The sequence below is a fragment of the Sporisorium graminicola genome, chromosome SGRAM_14 (assembly GCF_005498985.1).
Source record: "Sporisorium graminicola strain CBS 10092 chromosome SGRAM_14, whole genome shotgun sequence".
Lineage (NCBI taxonomy): Eukaryota > Fungi > Basidiomycota > Ustilaginomycetes > Ustilaginales > Ustilaginaceae > Sporisorium > Sporisorium graminicola.
In genome coordinates, this window is record NC_043724.1 from 247689 (window position 1) to 267983 (window position 20295).

Genomic DNA, 20295 nt, shown 5'->3' on the forward strand with positions numbered 1-20295 from the left:
ATGATGATGATGATGGTTGTGGTCGTGGTCGTGGTGGACGAGACGTTGCTTTCGATTGCATCCCGACGCGACCCAAACTCGCCGAGTTCCGTCGAATTTTACCACGCACATGTCCAGAACCGCAAAACACACTCTCTCGTTCATTCTCACACCTCCTCACCGGCCACTATCATGATGAACAGCGTAACCCCCTTGCGCAGCCTCTCACGATACACACGCCAAGCAACGGCAACTTGAACAGCACTATATCTACACTTTACTCCACGCCTGATAGAGCTGTCTCCACAATACGCCTCTTTGTATGCCGCAGCATCAACCACACAGCTCCACCTATTGCCAGCACAGCACTCGTGAACAGAAACACCTTTTGCGCCGCATCGGGCATCAAGAAGACCCAAGCCGTCAGCAGTTCCGAGCCGGCTATCGTCGTCAGCGTTGAGATCATGGCCCCGACGCGTTCCCAGCGTATCGCTTGCACTGATGCGGAGCTGGCGACTCTTGCTGTCTCTGCTGGCTGTGAGTCCGTTGCTGAGCCGGTTGAAGGTGGTCGTAGCGAGCCGGTGCATCCAAGCTCACTGTCGAGCACTGTGCAGATCTGCTGCAGTGCGAGAGGCAGCTGCGGCGTGCTGCCAGCATAGGTAACACCGGTGGCGACGTACATGATCCAGCTTCCACACGTAGCAGCAGGGACCATGGTGTTGGCTACCACTGCCAGCCCCAGGCCGACGAGCGTAATCACCAGACAGGCAGTCAGCAGTGCCGGCACCCACCACCGTGTGCTCCTCCATCTCTGCCATTTCCCCTCCGCGGCCCTGTCCGGTCTCGTGGTTGCGAGCAAGCTGCACACCACAGCAGAGATGCACCCACTCACGCCACCTGCCAGTGTCGGCAACCCGGGCAGAGCGGGGACGACCTTGAGCTGTGTCCCAGCTGTCTGCTGCTCATCAGGTGCTTTGAGCGGTGCTATCAGCGAGACTACCGCAAGTTGAACGATGACTGTGTTGGAGACAATCAGCACACCGCAGATGAAAGTTTCGCGTGACGAGGTGCCGGCGCTGATCAGATCGAATGCGGCATCGTCGACACCCATGCCACCGAAGACGAAGATCATTATCCTGCGGAGTAGGGCAGAGACCCACCGTCCGAAGCCCGTGTGCAGCTGCTGCAGCGCTCGAATGTTGGATGCGACCGCTGAGGCAGCCACTGCGGAAGGTGGGTTTTCCGCTTGGAGGCTGCTGCTGTTGCGATTCAGGATGGCAACGTTGGCGAAAGGGGAAGTGTAGTACGATGAGAAGCGACGTAAACTGACAAAGACTCTCTTCTCCGGCATGTCTTTTTCTTTCGTGTCGTCGACAGAGATGGCCGTATGCGTCGAGCCGATGTTCGCTTCCGGGAGGACGTGCTTGATATCGGCGTCAGTTGGTGAGTCGGCAAAAGGAGACGTCTCTGTTTTGGTGTGTGGAGCGATGTCCGAGCTAGCAATGGCTTTGATATGCGCACCTGGCTCGGAGTCAGACTGCGATGCGTGTGCTATTGGAGGTTCCGCCAGAGCCTCGTCCACGGCTTCCAGAGTTGAGGTGGGTGTCAGCCGACGAGGAAGCATCAAGAAGATGCCAATGACAGGGCAGAGCGCAAGGATGAAAGCGCCTTCCAGCAGGAACACGCCTCGATAGCCCTCCCTTCTGCCGCTTCCTGTTCCCTGGAAGCCGATATGGTATCGCTGCAACACACCGGCGAGCTGGTAGCCGGCTAGGGTGGAGGAAGAAGCAAACGCAGTACCGAGACCATAGATGGCAGCAAACGCGACAGTTGGAAACCCCACAACTGCGCCTTTACCCTTGGATGTTGTCCACGAAGGTGGCGGGGGCGATAGCTGCACAGCCTGCACAACCAGTCCCAATGCACTGGCCACCACCGCGGATGCCACCATCCTCGTCAACACAACGCCTGCGACCGAAGCACCCACAAAGGCAGTGAGCAGCATCATAAGCCCTACCACACCCACAGTGAGCACCAGCGTCCATGCCAGCCCATCGGCCAGGCTCAGCTTGCTTCCGAGTCGACCGACCAGGATGACCAACTGGAAGATGAGGACGGGCCCGGCCAGCAGCATGAGCGGAAGCAGGTAGGCCGACTGTACGAATGTCCATCGCAGCTGATCCGCCTTTAGCGCGTCGTCGGAGGGCAAAGTGATGCTATTTGTTGGAACAGGCAGGTGAAGTTGTACTAGGTGGACAAAGTCCAGATTGGACATGTCGGCGGTGATGACACCCATGACTAGCGATAGGGGCAGAATGACAAAGCAGAAGTAGCCCAGGGAGGAGCACAGGTTGCTTTTACATGGCATGCCTTCGCGATCAAGACCATCCAGTCTATGCACAGGATCTGGCCTATTTGGGTGCGGACGCATTGCAGATATGCTGTACGTATACAAGAACGGCTACATCTGTAGTTCGTTCTTGTTTCGCCAAAGCTTTAGTGGTGTGTTTCGAAACGAGAGGCAGACGGAGCGAGGTGGTGGTAAGATGCATATCCCTCAACAGCAGCGAGGATGGATCGATAGATAGCTTAGGGCCAGCGCCAACGATAAGCAAATGAAGAGAATGTGGGGAAAAGCGTGTGAGCCATGTGACTGTGTCAGCTGCAGTTGCAGAGAACATTGCACGGCGGAATTGCAGATCCGACCTGCGGCATATTGTGCTCTCTCAATTTGTCTCAGGCGAGAAGCAGATCTCGACACACGCCGCAATGCGAGCGCAGACCGATAGCGAGTCAAAGCGCACTGTCTCGCTCGTGACCATGTGGAAAAGGGTTGCTGTAAGTGCATGCACATGCGCAATTCACCGCCGCTCTTGTTCATGCCCTTGCCTTTCCATTCTTTTTAAGCGAAACCAAAACGAGTTCTACGCTCAGCTTGACACATCCCCCGCGGTGAGAGCTATCTATTAAATGCCAAGTCCTGTTCGAACGTCTCTTGATCGTCGAAGCACGGACGATGAATCTAAGACAAAGGCAGAGGGTGTGACGAATGCGACACAATGGGGCGCTGCTAATACTTGACGCAAAATCGCTGCTGCTGGATCCAGAGCTATGAGAAGTCATCCGGAACAAAGGGCCGTGGGCAGGGTGTCTGAAAGTTATCGGCGTTTATTCGTCTGCACTTGTCACCTATCGCACTGCGCTTTCCAGCCTTGGAAGCGTTGCTAACTTGGCCAAGGACGTCGAAGCTTGTCAATTGCGATCCATCGTTCCAGCTAGCGCGGAGACATTCACGTAAAGAGACTGCGTTTCTGGAGAACCCGTGTTGCCGTTTCCGACATCATAGCTGCAGCGCCCTAGAAGCATTCTGCCTTGGCGCCATCCACCCGTCGGGCGTCAGTGCAAACAGCGCACTGGTATTGAGCTCGACACTCGCCAACCCGCTCTGACGACTGAACACGTTGTTTGGGCTGAGCAGCAGCAGCACTGAAAGAGCCAGCACCAGCGTGTGGAGTAGCAGCAACAGCCACGCTACGATGCGCTCCTTGGCTCGTATTGCTGGGCTGCTTCGGATCGCTGAGATCATGTCTGTTGCGAGGAGGAGGAGGAGTGGTGGTGGTGGTGGTGACAAAAAGGCGAGCTGTGGCGAATCGACCTCTTTGCCGGTCCTCCCTTTTATGGTCAGCTCACCTTGAGCATTCATCCTTGCCCTTTGCTCGCTTCATGTGGGTGATAAGCCCGTCAGAGTGTTGCTTATCCAGGTCGAGGCCTTTCGGTGTCCACTCCTTTTTGTCGCGTCACCAAACGTGTTCCGTCCTTTGTTCTAGCGGACTCAACGCGTTGTGCCGTGGAAAACATTTGGTTGTCCAGCTGGTTTCCCTTTGTCTCGTCGTTCGACAGATGTTGGTGGGACCGCATGTGGGCGGAGTTGGCGTCGAGGCGGCAACGCAGCGCCAAAGCTTTGAGAAGAGACGCTTTTTTGACGTCCTCCCTTTGTATGTGGACTGCTCTCGAACTCCCTTTGTCGTTGGGCACTTGCCTCTTCTCTAACGACAGAGCGAATCAAGATGGCAGACCTGATAAGTACTCCTGCACGAGCGGACCTGCAAGCCATCGAACCAGACGGTAGAGACGAGCTCAACCATGTCCAACAACGCCAACACCACCGCCCCAACCAATACCAGCTCGGATGCATCAGGTTTACTGCCCCAAGGTACCGCCAGCAAAAATTCGACCCGAAACTCAACCACCACTCCGGCCGGCGCTTCTGTTGCAAGCAACAGTACCAACAACACCGACAGCATGGTGACTCTACTTACTTTTGGACCGTTGTCGTCGTGTGTCCAGCTACCCAACCTCTCTTCCAGCACTATGCCTGAAATCGGCAATTTTTCCAATGTTGCTAAGCAGCAGGCGATCTCGGCCTGGCTCGCTTCGCTAACGACGACAAGCTCGTGTACCGCTCTATCGTGGGCGATGAGACCGGACTATTCGAAGCATCTCGATGCCATGTCGAGCTTTCAAACCCAGCTGGAGGAGCTGTTTCCCTTAGCTGCGGCCTATACGTCTTCGGCCGTGGGGATGACTAGCACCGTCAGTACCTCGGGTGCAGGCAGCAATCTGAGCTTCTTCCCCAACAGCTCGTCGACCAACGCTTTTTCGGCAGCGGCAAACACTGCCGACACGCTGCCTACAACTCTCCCGCTTTGGATCGGACTCGCCCTCGCCTGTGCAACACTAGTCCATTTGCTAGCGTTCATCCTGCACCTCTGTGCGGATCTCGACGCACTGTTCCCCTCGCTTGCGGCCAAGCGGCAGGCCAACCAGAAGCCAGACGAGTTCGAGTTGCCACAGCACATTCAACACCCGAACGAGAGCAAGGAGGCACTTGTTCAAGATAAGCAAGCTGTTCAAGGTGTGGATCGGAACACGAACGAGCCTCCGCGGTATAACGAGCCGTTGACGTCGGAGCAGAGTGAAGTGGGGTGTGGGTTGGTGGAGACACATGTGCTGATTCGGATCGCGCGCAAGTGTAAGAGGATTGTGGTTCCGTTGTTGATGCTGTCGGCGGCAGCGATGGTGGGTGTGGCGGTGGTGTTGAATGCCAAGTTTGCTGTTGGACCCGTTGGGTCTTTTTCGGGCTCGGACTCGGCGATAGGACCAGCGGTGGGGTCGAGCTCTGGTTCAAGTGCAATCACGGTAGGTGCGAACAATACCAGTGCAGCTGCTCCCATATCGTACGCGAGTACGAGCAGTGATGCCGGTGGTAGAAGTCGTCAGGCTGCCAGTCCGACTAGTAGCAGCGGTGATGCTACCTCGGAGAAGCCTTCCGTGCCTATTGTAGACCAGTCTCGCGTCGGCGAAGAAGGCAGAACCTCTGCCTCTACTAGCACGTCCACACCCACAGTGCCGGCCATGAGCAGCATGGCCAGGCTCGTTCGACGACAAACGCTCTTCTTTTCAACACCCTCATCTTCCGGCGACAATCCGTCTGCAACCGCTACCACTACCACCAGCGCCACCGCTTTCGACCTGCCTCCTTCACTTTCCTCTTCCTCCACCGCTACCTTGTCCACTCCAACACCGTCGTCAACAGCCACAGATATAAACGCATCGCTCTTTCCAACCATCGCAACCACCGCCTCGTCCGCCCTCTCTTTCCCCGCTTGGCCCACCGCAGGAGCTTCCGCCCCCACCACTTCTATGACCGCTGCTGCTTCTGCACCGTCGGTGTTTGTGCTGCAACGCGGGTCCTCGATCCACCGGCTTTGGTGGATCGTCATGTTGGATCTGCTGCTCTGGCTTGCGCAGCGCAGACGCACACGCGCCCAGACGGCGTTGGATAAGGCGAGGGCGCTTGTCATTGATCAGCTCACAGCCAAGCGTCCCTGAGGCGCTCGACAGCCCTACGTTAGTTAGAGTTACTTTTCTGTGTTCGTCCTGCATTCATAGACCCGAAACACTTTGTTGATACGAAGAGGGTCGCCTCTATGTGCTGAGTCTGTGAGACCAGACCCAAGCAGCCCAGTCTTCCTTGTCGTCATCGTCGTCGATCCCTAACGGTAAATATGTTGCAATAGTGTTAGACTCCCTATATGCAACTGCTGCCTTTGCACATCGTTCGCTTCTTTAGCTCAGTTGGTACGAGCGTCCGACTGAAGAATTCAGTTTCAACCAGTCGCCACTGTGTGCAGTGGATGTTGTTATCGGGAGGTCACCTGTTCGACCCAGGTAAGGAGCATTTTCCCTTTTTTTGCCATCCTTTTTGTGAGTGTCTCTGCTTACTCCGTCGTGCGCACACACCTACACCCAACCGGCACGCAAAGACGCGTCGGCTGGCTTTGGGTCGAAGCCTACTTCGCACATGCTCATCAGGCTCACTTCGGGACATCCGAATAGGCCTCGTGTTAGAAACAGTATTTTACGATTGAGTCTTCTCCCCACACGAACTCTGTGCTTTCCTCTGTAAGTGCTTGGCGCAGCGTACACGTCTGTAGCCCTGTGGAAAAGGTTGAATGATGACCGGCAGATGTATAGAGGCCAGAGTTCGTGCCACATTTGAACACGTCACAACACCTGCAGTGCAACCGTAACACCTACACACCACTCGCCGCGAGAGACAAGGGGAGGAGAAAAAGAAGAGCCAAGAACAGCAAGACCTGCCTCTGGCGCTGACTGTCTTTGATGAAGAGCCAGCGGTCATGCGGGCAACTCGAACTTTTCGCCCTTCATCACTTTTGTAAAGTACACTGTGTGCGCAGATCGAAGCAAGAAATGCAAAGTGTCAGCTGACATGTTACTTCCGAAGCTTTGCGGGTTGTTGATGCTCTGTCGAGTAACGGAGGGGTACGACGCAGCAGCAAATGATGCTGCGAATGCAATGGGGAAGTGTCCAAAAACGCACCGTAGAAGAAGTCGAGGTAAAGACCGGTTTGTACCAAGCCAGACAGGATCGAGATGGGGTCGATCTCGTTTTTGGCGATGTACCTGTCGATGCAGACCGTCGCGCAGGCATCGAATCATTCGAGTAGCAGTCGCGGTTGAAAGAGGTATCAACAGAAATTGAAGTCAGCAGTGTGTCCTTGCTCGCCTGTTAGTTGCACGCGTCTACCACTCACCTGTACAGCCAGTTGGGGATGTAAAGTGCCCTATACGCTCCGAGCGCAAAAATGTAATGTGTGGTGATCGCCTCTGCCTCGCCCGTCCTCTGCAACATGAACAGCTGTGGCAAGATCGCCACGGCTTCCAGATAGATGCTGAACGTCCAAAAGATCTCCACAAAGTCGAATTTGTAGTGGAAGAGCAACGCGAGCACAAACGAAGGGCCCATGAGGTATCTCAACCTGATCGTGTCGATGGCAGGATCGTGCGTGGGTCGGAACTTCACCTTCATCAGGTACAGCACGTAGACCGAAGATCCAATGAAGAAGATCTTCATCAGGAAGCGGTAGAGCGAATCTTCATGGACAATATCGAGATAACGGGTGACAAACACCACCGTGTAGAGCAGTTGCGTCTTGAACGAGATGCCTCGACATGATTTCGAGAGCTGGATCTTGTGCAGAAGGATGAAGATGGACGCGAGATGGGCAAAGTCGCCCATCAAACGGAAGATGTTCATCGTGATCGGGAGTCGTCCGTTGGGAGCAAGCAGCGGTCGGAAGGGGAGCTAAAAAGGGTTGGTGGTTGGTGGCTGAGAAGGTTGGAATAGCAAGGTTGCTCTCACTCGCGTCTTGAGACAAAAGTGATGTGCTGGACTGTGCTCACTCTCCTCGCTCGCTGCTCGATTTTCCGCACGAAAACGCGAAAGCAAGCACGCGGTGCGTCGGCCATGCGTTTCCGAACAATGACAGCACAGAGGAAAGCACAGCAGCAGCGTGTTCAACATTCCACCGCATCGACCAACTTTGCCCTCGCATGCAGCAGCAGCAGCAGCTACGCATTTGGATGCCCCGATGTTTTTGTGTATCGACCCGATTTCACTTTCCACACCAGAAGAATCTCTCACATGCTCCTTTTCCCACAGTCTCTCCTTCCTACGATCGTCGGTCAACGCTGCAACACGGGTTTAGAGGCTCGGACGAGTTTGTACATCACATTCTTTACAATCAAGCACTTTCAAAAGGCCACTCTCGGCCTTCAGAGCCAAACGAGAGGAGCAGCTATACCCTTCCGGACGCGCTTGCCTCCCGCCGCCGCCGCCTCCTCCTCCTCCTCTTCCTTGCCAGTCCATCTCGACACCGTAGTTCTCGCAGCAGACGAAATGAACCCATCGGTGCATACCAGTCTGCCCTTCTCCTCTCCCTCTCCACTTTGGGGCGTAAAAGTATACCCCGAACAACGAAAGTACTCGACCACCGGTTCTTGTCCTCCTTCGAAAGTGAGATCGATGTGTGCTCCTTTGCTGTACATGCCCGTTGTGATCTCGCCTAGTCGAGTGGTGGCGAATTGAATGCCTGCTTGTGCCTCGTTCGCTACCACATCGGCGGAGAGGGATGGATCGCGTCGTGGTCGTATAACGACGACGTCGATGGCGGATAGGGGTAGGCTGTTGGATGTAGCGAAGGCGGAGGATAGAGGAGCAGGAATGAAGGCGGATTCGAGACGATCCGTCACCATCGCGTTGAGGTACAGGAAAGGACCTTCCATCTCTGTATCGTCTACGGGTTCGAAGCCGCGTGTGGGGGGAGAGTAGCGCTGCACGCCACCATCTTTACGAGTGTGCAAAGAAAGACGCCCGTGTGTCCACCGAGTCGCATTCATCTGAGCCGCCGCTTTGAATCGCTCGATTCCTTTGTGCTGCGCCCGCATCTCTGGCGTATCCGCATCGTGCAGTATCGCAGCATGCAGTGCGTGCGACGTAACGAGATGGCTGACCAACAATTCCTCGGCCTCGCCGCCTTCGAGATGGTTGAGAATCAGCGGGAGTGCCGCCAATCGTTCTCCTTTCGATGAGATCGAGGAGGCTAGCGAGCGGACGCTTTTGAGCATTACATCTACTACGTCGGTTGAAAGATCGCCCGTCGATGAAGCGGTGGCTACTTGATATTGGACTTCTTGTGTCCAGTCGTGCGGGTACATGCCGGAGTATAGCGCATTGGCCGTGCCTCCAGGAACAATGGCCAGCCTGACACTGAGTGTCGCCTTTGCACTTCGCTGCGATGCTTTCTCACCATCCAGTTGTGAGAGATACAGTCCATTCAACACCTCGTGTGTCGTCCCATCCCCTCCGATCAACACCAAGTCCAGAACGGAGTGCTCTTCGTCCGAGGCGGATCCAAGCCATTCACATGCGATCTCGACGCCGATCCTCACCCCGTCAGCCACGCTCTCTGTTTGCCGGATTCGAACGCCGTCGGAGGATACCGATCCCAGGGAAGAGATTAGGAGGGGTTGGACGTGTTGCTCGGCCAACGACAGGGCCAGTTTGGACCCCGAAGCCGGGTTGACGACGATCTCAATTCGACGCGTCATTGTTCAAGTCCTACAGCGTCTTGAAGCGGAAGCGTGCTGGGGAGAGAAGAAGTCACGTTGATGGTCTTGCGTCAAGCTGGGATGATTCTCGAGCTTCGATGATAACCAAGTCGGTCTGAGAGCAAGGCGTGTGTGTATGTATGGTTGCTCAGCATCAATGGCGTGATTCCAAAAAGTATGGCTTCTCCGTGGGAATTTCAAGGGTTCAAGGGTCCAACCTTTGCTTGACATGGATCTGGCTCGTGCGCCTTACTATCATCAGGAACATCCTCAACTCGACATAACACACCCTCAAGGAATCGGAATCACGAGCTCGAACTATCGTTACATTGCTATACACTACTACAATCACATCACTGCTAAAATCAAATGCTTGTGTCCTTTCGTCTTCAACGCGCAGGCTCAGTCGTAGCCGCAGCCTCCACAAACTCGTACGCCTCGTCCCGACTGATGCTCCTGATGCTGCTGACCTTGTTGGCATCGAACAACACACCGTAATGCTTCCTTGCCACCTGCACCATCTCGGGCCTGAACGTTGTCGTGATGAACTGAGCATTCTCGGCCAGCTCGCGGATCATGTTGGCCACCGCCGTCCTGTAGAGCGCGTCCAGGTTGGCGTCAATCTCGTCGAATAGGTAGAACGGTGCTGGGTCGCATTTTTGAATCGCAAACACCGTGGCCAGCGCCACGAGCGATTTCTGACCTCCCGAAAGCTGCTGAATACGCAAACCTTCGTCGTGCTTCGAGTTGAACGAGACCTTGATCGAGACACCCGTGTAGTTCTCCACCTGACCCGCAGCGTCGTCGTCTGACTCTTCCGCCGCCGCCGCACCGCCAGCCGCAGAGGCGATCTCAGCCCGTCGCTGCATGATCAGCCTACCTCTCCCGGCGGGAACGAGCTTTTCAAACACCTCTTCAAAGTACTTGCTGACCTGCTTGAACGTGCGCTCGATCGCCTCGTCCTTCCTCTGGTCCAACACGTCGATGAGCTCCTGAATACTCTCGGCACTATGCTCGAGTTCACCCCTACGCTCCAACAGCTGGTCGCGCTGCTTGGTAAACGAGTTGTACTGCTCCACCGCCTTCTTGTTGACGTGTGAGAACTTCTTCAGACTCTCGTGCACCTTGCGATGGCTCTTGAGCAGCCGGTCAGAGCTCGTGCTGATGTACTTTTCAAACGCCTCCTCGGGCAAAACGCCCAAGTCACGGATTTGCTGGTTGCAGCGATCGCGCTGCTCGAGCAGGCGCGAACGCTTCGAAAGGTATCGTTCGACATTCTTCTGCTGACGTGCGATGCTGCGTGCATCTTCGGCCTGGTCTGCCTTCGTCTTGTCGTAGCTAGCCTGCGTGTCCTGGGTCGACTGCATCAGACGGTCTAGGTCCTTTTCGATCGTCTTGATTCGCTTCTCGCGGTCGGCGATGCGACGACGAAGAGCGTCAATTTCACGTTTGCGAGCCGAAACGTCCTGGACACCCGACGCAGACGCTGCATCGTCGTCACCCAGCGACTCGCCGAGCGCCTCGAGCTGCGATCCGATCTCTTCTTGGCGTCGGCGCAGGTTCTCGTTGAGATCAATCTCGAGAATTGAGCGGCGGTTGGTGAGTTCGGACAACGTGCTGGATTTGTCGGCGAGCTCGCGCTTCTGCTGGTCTTCCTGCGCATGGAGCGCCTCGAGCTGAGCGGCTTCTTGCGATGTGAGACCCTGCGACATGGGCGTGCGCAGTTCCTCCTCCAAGCCCGCTCGCTGCGTCTGCGCGGCTTTGAGCTCGAGGCTCTGGTCGGCTTCGCGTCGCTCGATGCTTTGCAAGCGCTGCGCCAGGTCGTCTACCTCGGTGCGTGCGCGTTGGAGCTGGTCCATGAGCGGGCCACGCGAGTTTCGAGCTTCGTCGCGCCGATGCTGCAATGTGTACATTTCACCCATCAAGCCAGTGATCTCCTGCTCGATCTCGGTGACACGGCGCTGCACTTCGGTCTGCTTGGCTGTGTCCTGCTCGCTCTGCGTCTTCCACTTGCGCACGTCCATTACCGCATCCAGGCGGCTGCGTCTCGGGTCCTGGTAACCACCAGAAAGCGCACCCTTGCGCTCGACCTTGTCACCGTCGAGCGTGACGGCATTGACGCCGTGGCTGCGCACGTAGGCGGCAGCGATCTCAAGGTTCTGACAGACGATGCTACGGCCAAAGATCTGCTGAAAGGCGGGTGTGAGCGCTCTGTCGAATTGGAGCTTCTTGATCAGAGGGATGGCATCTTGCGTAGTGGGAAAGTCCGTCTCCTTTGGATGCAGACGGTTGAGCGGCATAAACGTGACACGACCGCTCTTTTCGCGGTTCATGACTTCGAGAAGCTTGCTTGCTGTCTCATCCGTATCAACAACCACGTGGAAAAGCGAGGCACCAGCCACCACCTCGACAGCAGTCTTGTACTTGTCGTCGACGGTAAAAAGCTGGTAGACGGGACCCTTGACATTGTCTTGGAGACCGAGTTGAGCCGCAATTTTTTCAACGGCAAGCAAGCCCTGGACGGTGGCCTTGTCCATCATTCCGACGAGCTTGCGCTGCGCGTTGGAGAGTTCGGTGCCTGCAAAGGCGAGCGAGGATCTCAGTGACTCTTGCTCCTTCCACAGGTCCTTGCGCACTTCCTGGAGTTCGTCACGGCGGTCGCGCTTGGCGGCGTACTCGGAGGCTAGCTGTTGGATAGTATCCTTTCGATTGTCGAGATTTGCCTCGATCTCCTGAATTTGACGGAGTGTAGCGGCCCTTCGCTCTGTGATGGTGGCACGCTCACGACCCGTCTCTTGGATTCGTGTCTGCTGCGAGCGCAGGAACTGGTCCAGGCCAGCAACCTGAGAACGCAGGTATTCGTCTCGCTCGCGCTGTGTGCGGAACTGAGCTGAACGACCCTGTTTCGAGTAGAGCGCCAAGACCCGCGCCTTGGTCTCTTCGAGGGCTGCACGCAGCTGCTCTGCTTCAGCGTTGAGCGCATCCAAGGTGGGTCGAAGCTCTTCGAGCTGTGCTTGCTTTTGCTGGATGTCGGTGCGGATGCGGGCGAGCTCGGTCTCCAGGGCACCACGTCGATCTGCGCGCTTCTCGCCCACCTCTTCGAGCTCCTCGACGAGCGACTCGATCTGAGCGAGGTGCTTGGCCACGTCTCGCCTCTCTTGCTCGAGCTGATTCTTCTCGAGACTGCGTTGCTCAATTGTCTGCCCCGTGGCAGCGAGCTCTGCTTCTAGGCGAGCGAGCAGCTTCTCGCGGTCGTTGAACTCGCTTCTGCGGACGTTGGAGGCGTCGACGTCGCGTCTGCGTTCCTCCTCGAGCTTCTCGAGCAGCTCGGCACACTCTGTGAGCTCGCGTTGATGGAGGCTGTACTCGATGCACCTGCGCTCGCGGTCCTTTTCGTAGTATTCGCGGAGCTCCTCCTTCTCATCGTCGAGTTCGCGCAGACGACTCTCAATGTAGTCGAGGAGGTCGTCGATCTTGGAACGCTTGGCACTGGTGTCCTCCATGATCTTGATCGATTCGGCTCTGCGCTGTTCATAGACGCGTGTACCGGCAACCTCCTTGAGCAGGCCGAGACGTTCGTGGTCCTTTGCATTTGTGAGGTGCGTGATTCTGCCTTGGGGCACGATATAGTATGGGTTGCTGCGGGAAAAGCCGGCCGACTCGAGCAGGTTGGCAACATCGGCTTTGGAGGCGGATTTGCGGTCAATGCTATATTCGTCCTTCTTGAGACCGATAGTTCTGCGAAGGATGACCTCGGTGCCGTTTGTGGGGAAGCGGTTGTCGCTGTTGTCAAAGACGATCTCTACGAACGCGGAGAGCGTAGCTGAGGTGGAGCTGGAGCTGTCGTGAAGCAGAGATTGCCTCTCCTCACGCGACATGGAAGTATAGGCATCGGACAGGACGAATCGAATGGCAGAGAAGAAGTTGGATTTGCCCGAGCCGTTTCGACCGACGACAACGTTGTGATGTGGAGAGAAGGGCTCGACGGCGGTCTGGTCTCGATAGGACTTGAAGCCCTGGATGGTGAGCGTCTTGATGTACATCTCGAAGTGGTCACTGAAGGATCAGCTGAGGGGATTGACGGTGGAAGCGATTTGCGATGAATCGATCTATCCAAAGACGACTTTACTAGGTGTCTGTGACCGAGGCAAGGCCATGTCCCGCGATATACGGATAAAGGGGAGCTGGAGCGCGCCGTCGCGGATTGCAGTGGGGTATATCTCTTGCGAAAACAAAAATCAAGACTGGGAACGACCGGTGACAAGGTGGAATGGTGAAGGTCAGTGGAGAAGACAGTGAAGGCGCACCGAGTCTGGACAAGACAAGATCGAAAGAAGCGCAGTCGATGAGAGCAACACACGAAAGCGAAGAGCAACGCACATTTTCCCACTGAACAGAAATGCGCATGCACCACTCCAGAACAGACTGACAAAGAGGCGTAAAGTGGTAGAAACGCGACGCGTGTTGGCCTGTTCAGAAATCCAGCCCCAGTCTCGCATCTCGCAACGGAGCCGCGCCAAAATCCTGCGGCCTCCAGCTCCTGCGCAAATCCCAGTCCGAGTCGATTCTTGACACTGACAGCCGGCAACTCGCATTCTCCAAAATGCATCACTTCTTCTCAAGAGAGTTCAGAAAGGGGAATTTAGCATAGCATTGATAATATCGACTCGGCCATTAAAGTGTGACAGCGCTGTATTCTTTAACGTCGCTGCGGCGGGCAAAGCAGACCTTTCATCCGTCAAGATCCATGCCGCTGCTGCCTCCGCCGCCCGTCTTAGCCTTCTTCGCTTTGGCTGCCTCCCTTTTGCGCTTCTTCTTCTCAGCAGCAGCGCGGACGGCACTCTGGTCCGATTTCGGCGTGCCTGCCTGTTGCACCAGCCTCTGCGCCAGAGGCAGTCCACCAAGACGCTTGCCCAGCACCGTGTGCTTGCCCGTTGCTGCAATAGCCTTGGCACGGGCCTCGTCTTTGGCCTTCTTCTTGGCCTCCTCTGCGCGCAGCTTTTGCGCCTGCGCTTGCGTCAGTAGACGGTTGGCAAGCGGCTCCGGGATCCGTTGAGCGAGCGGTTGCGGTTTCGATTTGGGTGCAGCAGCCGCCGCGGCCGTGCCCTTTTTGGGCCCTGTGGGGATGGCGGGAGGAGCGTTCGCTGCCTTTCCACCCTTGCTGTTCGTTGCGGCACTTCTGTTGGGCGTTGCGCCGTTGGACTTCCTGGCTCGAGGCTCCACCAGTCCAGCAGTGTGAGCGCGAGAACGCATACTAGCCGGACCAGTAGGGATCGCGGCAGTCACTGCAGCTGCAGGAGTGGGCGTGTAAGGCAACGCAGCCGGTGCCGGGATCAGGTTTGCCGCCTTCTCGCGAGGTCGCTGGGCAACGGCCTGTGCAGTAGCCCTGTTGAACTGGCTGAACGCATCGCGTGGCGGGTCAGGCTTCTTGATTGACACTTGCAAGATTCTACCGTCCGCGAGCGCGCCATTAAACTTTGCCGCCGCCGTTTCCGCGTCCTCCCTTTTGTCAAAGGCAACTTCGAACGAGACCGTCGGGTGATTTGCCGAAGGTGCAGGTCGCTGCTTGACCTCTTCCACACGGCCAAACATGCCAAACGTGAGACGCACGTCTTCGGTCGACGTTCCTACCACCAAGTTGGACACCACAATCCAGGTGGGACCGCTGGAGCCACGGATGCTGAGCTCGGGCGGCGGGTACGACATGCCGGACTGCGATTGTGCCGCCTGTGTAGGTGCTGCGTTGGCTTGGGTCTGGCCGCGTTGAGCCTGGTTTGCCGCAGCGTTGGGTCGGGCCTTTGAGTCGCGCGCATACGGATCGCTGCGACGTGCCGCACGAGCATTTGATGGCCCGTTCCTACGTCCTCCCCTTCGGTTTGCGTCTTGCATTGGTACGTCCATGTTGGCGATGACTTGTGTAGTGTGGATAGAAAGGCGGACTTGGAGATGAACCGGTTCGAATGGCGTCTCTAGATGGCGGTGCGCTTGGAAGGAGAGAGCAGAATGACACGGGCAGATCCTTGAAGGGATACTCGAACCAGAAGATGAGTAAGGCGCGGCTCTGATGGAGAGAGAGGACCAGAAAGCGATGAGACCGTCAGTTGATGGTTGCATAGCAAGCACGTTTGTCGCCGCATTTTTCGACTGGCCTGAGCGAGACGAAATTGTTCGCGCGCTGAGGTCGATAATTGATCTCAATCTAACACATTCTAAAATTCGCTTTGTTCTCTCTTCTCGATAGCGAAGCTCGGATCCGAGCCTTCAAGTCCCATTCATCCCTCCATCAAAGAGCCCCTCCAGCTCCATCACAACTACTTGGGCCCGTTCGTAGACTCGCAAACATCAAAGCTACCTACATGGCTCCACAGCAATCTTGCGAAAGGCGAATGAGTATGATCGTGAATTGGTATCGACGTAAGAGGACATAATCAGCGACGCGTGTTACTACAGATACAGAAATCATCTGACAAAGGAGACGAGAGATGGCGGGTTCAAGCTACCGAAGCGATTGCAAGGGGCAGCGCGCGCCAGGTGCACGACACGATCGCATTGGGTGGGGCGGACACTCGAGGTCACGGCTTACCAGTGAGCGCCACATTCAAACGCGCAAGGTCTTTGCCAGCCAAGATCCAAGCTGTCAGTCCCACAAACACAATGCCCGCAGCAGCTAGCGTCTGCGGACCGACGGCACGCTCCTGCGCATGCCGCCCGCTACTGCTAACGCTCGTCTCTGTACCACCGTCTCGACCATGCCGAGGTCGAACGTAGTGCGGGTCATGCTTGCTTGTTGGCGTGTCTAGCGCGGCCGCGTCGCTTCTCGAAGCGTCTAGCGCCAGATCGGGCGTCGTCACCTCGGTCGAGGTGGAAGGACGCGTGGAAGTAGAGTCGGCCATGCTTCGCACAGACTGGCTGGTAGACAGCGCGTCGTCGTCAGGACTCTGTCGAGACAGCCGTGAGCGCGAGGTGTGACCCCATCGCTCATCGTCCTCCTCCGAGTCCCGACCTTCGAGCATCAGACCAGCAGTAGCACTGCCATAGAGCAAGGAACGAAGCGCGCTATTGACATGACGCTTGCTGCGACGTGCGTTGTTCCGTCTGGGACGGCTGCTCGACCCGTTCGAAGTAAGTAGTGACGACGCGGAGGAAGCTTCCGACGCATTCGCTGCGATCGAGGCACCATCTTGCTGCGAGGCGTCCACCTCGGACGATCCTGCCGCGACGCTGCCACCGTCATGGATATCCGCGTCAACGTCTTCTCCTTCGCCGTTCAGCTCGTCCTCCATGCGGCGGTTGGCCTCGTCCCAGGCACGCACCACCTGGCGAAGCTCGTCGCGTTCCGTCTGCAAGCCCTGACGCTCCTTGCGCCAGCTCTCTTCAAAGTCGCTCCGGAACTCGGTCCATCGTCCTTCAATGCCTTTGAGTAGAGCCGCTGTTGTCTCTTCCGACGCAGCAGGCAATGGTGAGGTTGCCGCGGCCTTTTGCTCGACCTCCTTTTCCAACGTGTGCACGCGCTCCTCGAGAGTCTTGACGGTGTCGGTGACCTGCGCATGCTGGTCCTGCAGCCCGCGACTGAGTGCCAACGCTTGCTCGAGCTGTGAGGCCAATTCCTCGAGACGTGAAGAAAGAGCCTCATTCTGTGCACGAAGCTCAACGTCGCGCTCGTCGTTCTGCTTCATGAGGTTGTGGTGTGTCAAGGCCGATGGGGCCTCCGCGGCGGCAACAGCGCTGGGGTCTGAGGTAGAGTCGCCGGCCGCTGTCACCTGTGGCCCTCGAGACGAGCTCAGGTCGGCAGCGTCCTCGGATTCAAGGTGGGATGGCATATCGGGTGGTGCGCGAGGGCCGACGTGCCCGGCGCCTTGGTCTTTGTCGCCCTCGTCGTCGTCGTCGTCATTGTTCTGTGTGATAGTCTCGACGCTTGCCACACTGGCGCCATCGTCAAGGTCCTGGAGGGAACGGCTAAAATCGGATCCGCCGCGAATGGTGCCAAAACCATTGACACCGTGTCGAGAAGAAAAGGAGGAGCCCGAAGCCAAGGCGACAGCGTCGAGCTCGCGCTTGGCTTCATCCATCTGCAATTTAATGCTGCTGACTTCGCGCTTGATCGAGTCGTGTTCGGAGAGGATGGTTTCCAGGCTGCGGACCCTTTCGACATGGGCCGCCAAGGAAGATTGAGTCTCTGAAAGCTGCATCTGAAGTGCCGAGATGGTGGCGGAGTGCACGTCGTTGGCCGCTTGCGTTTCGGCGTCTTTTGCACGCTGTTGTTCTTGTTCTTGCTGCTGCTGTTGCTGTTGTTGTTGCGCGGTGACCGAGCCTGGCAGAGGTGGCACGAGATGCGGATAGGGGGCAGACGAGAGGGGCGGTGCGCTGCCACCGAGGGTCTCGTGAATGTCGTGCATGGTGGAGGTGAGGCTGCCGAGGTCGTTCCAAGTGTCTTTGCTCCTTTGCAACTCGCTCTGGAGCTTGCTGAGGACGTGGTCGAAGCTGAAGCCGGCCTTGGTCCTGCGAAGTCCTCCTTCGGCACCTGGACCGACGCCGTTGCTGCCGAGAGGACCGCCGTGCATGCCGCCGCGATAAAGGCTGGCAAAATCGTGACGCAGGCTGAGCGCATCTTCGGCAGTCAGGACGAGGTAGACACGGCAAGCGACCTTATGATGGATGATGGTCTTGTTGTCGTCGCCAACAATATCGATACCGAACTCGACCATGTCCTCGTTGTGGAGCTCAAAGACGTCGGATTCCTGCGCTTCGGGAGAGAGACGCTCGCCGTTGATGAAGGTTCCGTTGGACGATTTGACGTCCTTTATGTAGACCTTGCCGTTCTGGCTCCACACCTCTGCATGCATACGCGAAAGCACCTTGCTGTCAAAGTAGCCATTGGTTGGGTTGGGAACGGTCTTTGCATTGGTCTGCCGACCGATCTTGATGCGATTGTTGGGTCCTGGAGGGGCAAGGCTGATCTGCTTTGGTGCAAAGGTATCGTTGAGCGGGTGGAGGTGGAGAGCGGGGTAGATGAGGCCCTGTGCGTTTGCTGCGGCCTCTGCGCTGCTGTAAACGGGTGGATTGGCGGATTTGAGGCCATTCGCCAGCGCACCGTTAGAAGGCGCAGAAGGGCCGGCAGAGATGCCGAGGTTGGACGGGGCGTTCGCCATGGGCGTACCTCCCATCAAGGACTGCATGGCGGGCGATACTGTATGTGAAATGTGTGCGAACCTAGCTATGCAGCGTTGTTAGAAGGTAGCCGTGGTGCTGGGTGTGATGCGAAAGCGACGGCGTTGGGACGCAGAACAGGACGATACAACGGAACGCGGAGACTGGGCTGCAAGAACAAGAGGGACAGGACAAGCTGATGCGATCGTGTGCGAATACTAGACAGATGATGATGGAATCGAAAGCGGATGCACGGAGGTCGATGGGCTGTACTGGGCAGGAGAACGACTTCTGCGGGCGAGCTCGAGGAGATCGGTGGACAAGGAAGAGATACGGATGCGAGAGCGGTGGAATTCGGAGGTCGAGATAGACGTTGATGAAGAGGTGTTACAGTTGAGCAAGCAAAAGAGACTTTCGAGGGAGAAGAGAGGAGATGAAGAAGAAGGCGAAAGCAAAGAAAGTTGAGGAAAGGCAGGAATGAAATCAACGTTCGACGAGATGCGAAACGGTTGCTGGAGAGTGCACAGTGCAGGGAGCGTGTGAGTCTGGCGAGCCTGGCTGTCGCTCTCCGCGCTTTCTTGACGCACAGGTAGGTGCAAGGCAGCGCATCATCGATCGCTGATTTCTGGCTCTGGCTTTGCTGGCTCGACTGTCACGCTTCGACGCGGCGACCAGTTTCTCACATGGAGCAGCACACACGCAATTTTCTCACATCTCGAGCCAAAACTGGCTGGCTGGCTGCCTGACTGACTGTTGATTAGAGAGGGGGAGTGTGTCGGTCGGTCTGGCGAATGCACACAGAATTTCGCTGTAAAAAAAAAAGATCGATTTCTCCAAGCCCCTTTCTGTTCCTTTGGAAAAAAGAGTTGGCTGAAATCAAGATCGGGGTGTTTTGACTGAAATGGCAGCGCGATCAAGACTATAGAGAAGCTGGCGCTTGACTGTCGACTGGACCCTCTGCTGGTCAAATACATATAGATAGATCTATCAGTTCCGCTTCGACGTGCTGTACGGCTCCTCCGATCGACAGCAGCCTTGCGTTCAACCACGACGAGTGCTCGGGCTCTCCGATGCTGCTTCCACTGCTGCTGCTGCCAGTCCAGAGAGATCGAGTCGTAACATGTCGAAGAGGCACCTGCTATGTCAGCAGTCAAGTGCTTGCTAGCAATGTCACGAAAGGCCTCCTCGGAAGCAGCAACGCCAGTCGATGGGCTCTGTACTGGTGGCCCGGAAGAGAGTTGACCTTCTTGATTCTTTGCTTGCTGAGATCTTCGTTACTCCAACCGCAATTCGTCTCCTTCGAGGAGTTCGATATCCTCGAGGCGAGCAATTGCATGTTGGAGCAACTTGTATAACATTGACGCCCCGCCCCGCCTTTTTTTCATAGCCCGAAAGCACAAAGGAGGTGGGCGCTGGCGGCACCGGCTGCTAGCTATTTGTTTGACTCTCGAAGCTGGAATCGCCCTGAGGATCTCAAGATAAATAAAATAATAAATACTGGTAATATATTTATGCAGCCTTTGACCACGAGAAAGCATCCTCAGGCAGCAACGTGCATTCACCGTATAGTCACAGCACGCTTCGCTGTCCTTGCTACTTTCCTTCAGTCTTGTCGGTTGCTCAAAACCGAATCACAGGCGAGCAATGGGTTGAAGTGCGTACACAGATATAGAGAGAGAGAGAGAGAGAGAGAGA

The 20295-nt window shown here is 56.4% G+C and overlaps 7 protein-coding genes across 7 annotated transcripts; 1 reads left to right on the top strand and 6 right to left on the bottom strand.

The window, feature by feature from the left end:
* Positions 1-256: 256 nt before the first annotated feature.
* On the bottom strand, positions 257-2275 carry EX895_002338 (uncharacterized protein; the record flags this gene model as incomplete). The annotated part of the gene is made up of 1 exon (XM_029882937.1): positions 257-2275. One exon carries the CDS (start codon positions 2273-2275, stop codon positions 257-259), a length of 2019 nt encoding a protein of 672 aa, XP_029740692.1.
* A 1847-nt stretch (positions 2276-4122) lies between these two features.
* EX895_002339 (uncharacterized protein) lies at positions 4123-5871 on the top strand (the record flags this gene model as incomplete). Its single annotated transcript, XM_029882938.1, has 1 exon — positions 4123-5871. The coding sequence occupies one exon, from the start codon at positions 4123-4125 to the stop codon at positions 5869-5871; it is 1749 nt and encodes a 582-aa protein (XP_029740693.1).
* Positions 5872-6678: 807 nt separating this feature from the next.
* On the bottom strand, positions 6679-7600 carry EX895_002340 (uncharacterized protein; the record flags this gene model as incomplete). Its single annotated transcript, XM_029882939.1, has 3 exons — positions 6679-6728; positions 6884-6966; positions 7098-7600. The coding sequence occupies 3 exons, from the start codon at positions 7598-7600 to the stop codon at positions 6679-6681; spliced, it is 636 nt and encodes a 211-aa protein (XP_029740694.1).
* Positions 7601-8118: 518 nt separating this feature from the next.
* On the bottom strand, positions 8119-9453 carry EX895_002341 (uncharacterized protein; the record flags this gene model as incomplete). The annotated part of the gene is made up of 1 exon (XM_029882940.1): positions 8119-9453. One exon carries the CDS (start codon positions 9451-9453, stop codon positions 8119-8121), a length of 1335 nt encoding a protein of 444 aa, XP_029740695.1.
* Positions 9454-9842: 389 nt separating this feature from the next.
* EX895_002342 (uncharacterized protein) lies at positions 9843-13496 on the bottom strand (the record flags this gene model as incomplete). Its single annotated transcript, XM_029882941.1, has 1 exon — positions 9843-13496. The coding sequence occupies one exon, from the start codon at positions 13494-13496 to the stop codon at positions 9843-9845; it is 3654 nt and encodes a 1217-aa protein (XP_029740696.1).
* Positions 13497-14184: 688 nt separating this feature from the next.
* EX895_002343 (uncharacterized protein) lies at positions 14185-15354 on the bottom strand (the record flags this gene model as incomplete). Its single annotated transcript, XM_029882942.1, has 1 exon — positions 14185-15354. The coding sequence occupies one exon, from the start codon at positions 15352-15354 to the stop codon at positions 14185-14187; it is 1170 nt and encodes a 389-aa protein (XP_029740697.1).
* A 671-nt stretch (positions 15355-16025) lies between these two features.
* EX895_002344 (uncharacterized protein) lies at positions 16026-18629 on the bottom strand (the record flags this gene model as incomplete). The annotated part of the gene is made up of 1 exon (XM_029882943.1): positions 16026-18629. One exon carries the CDS (start codon positions 18627-18629, stop codon positions 16026-16028), a length of 2604 nt encoding a protein of 867 aa, XP_029740698.1.
* Positions 18630-20295: the final 1666 nt, after the last annotated feature.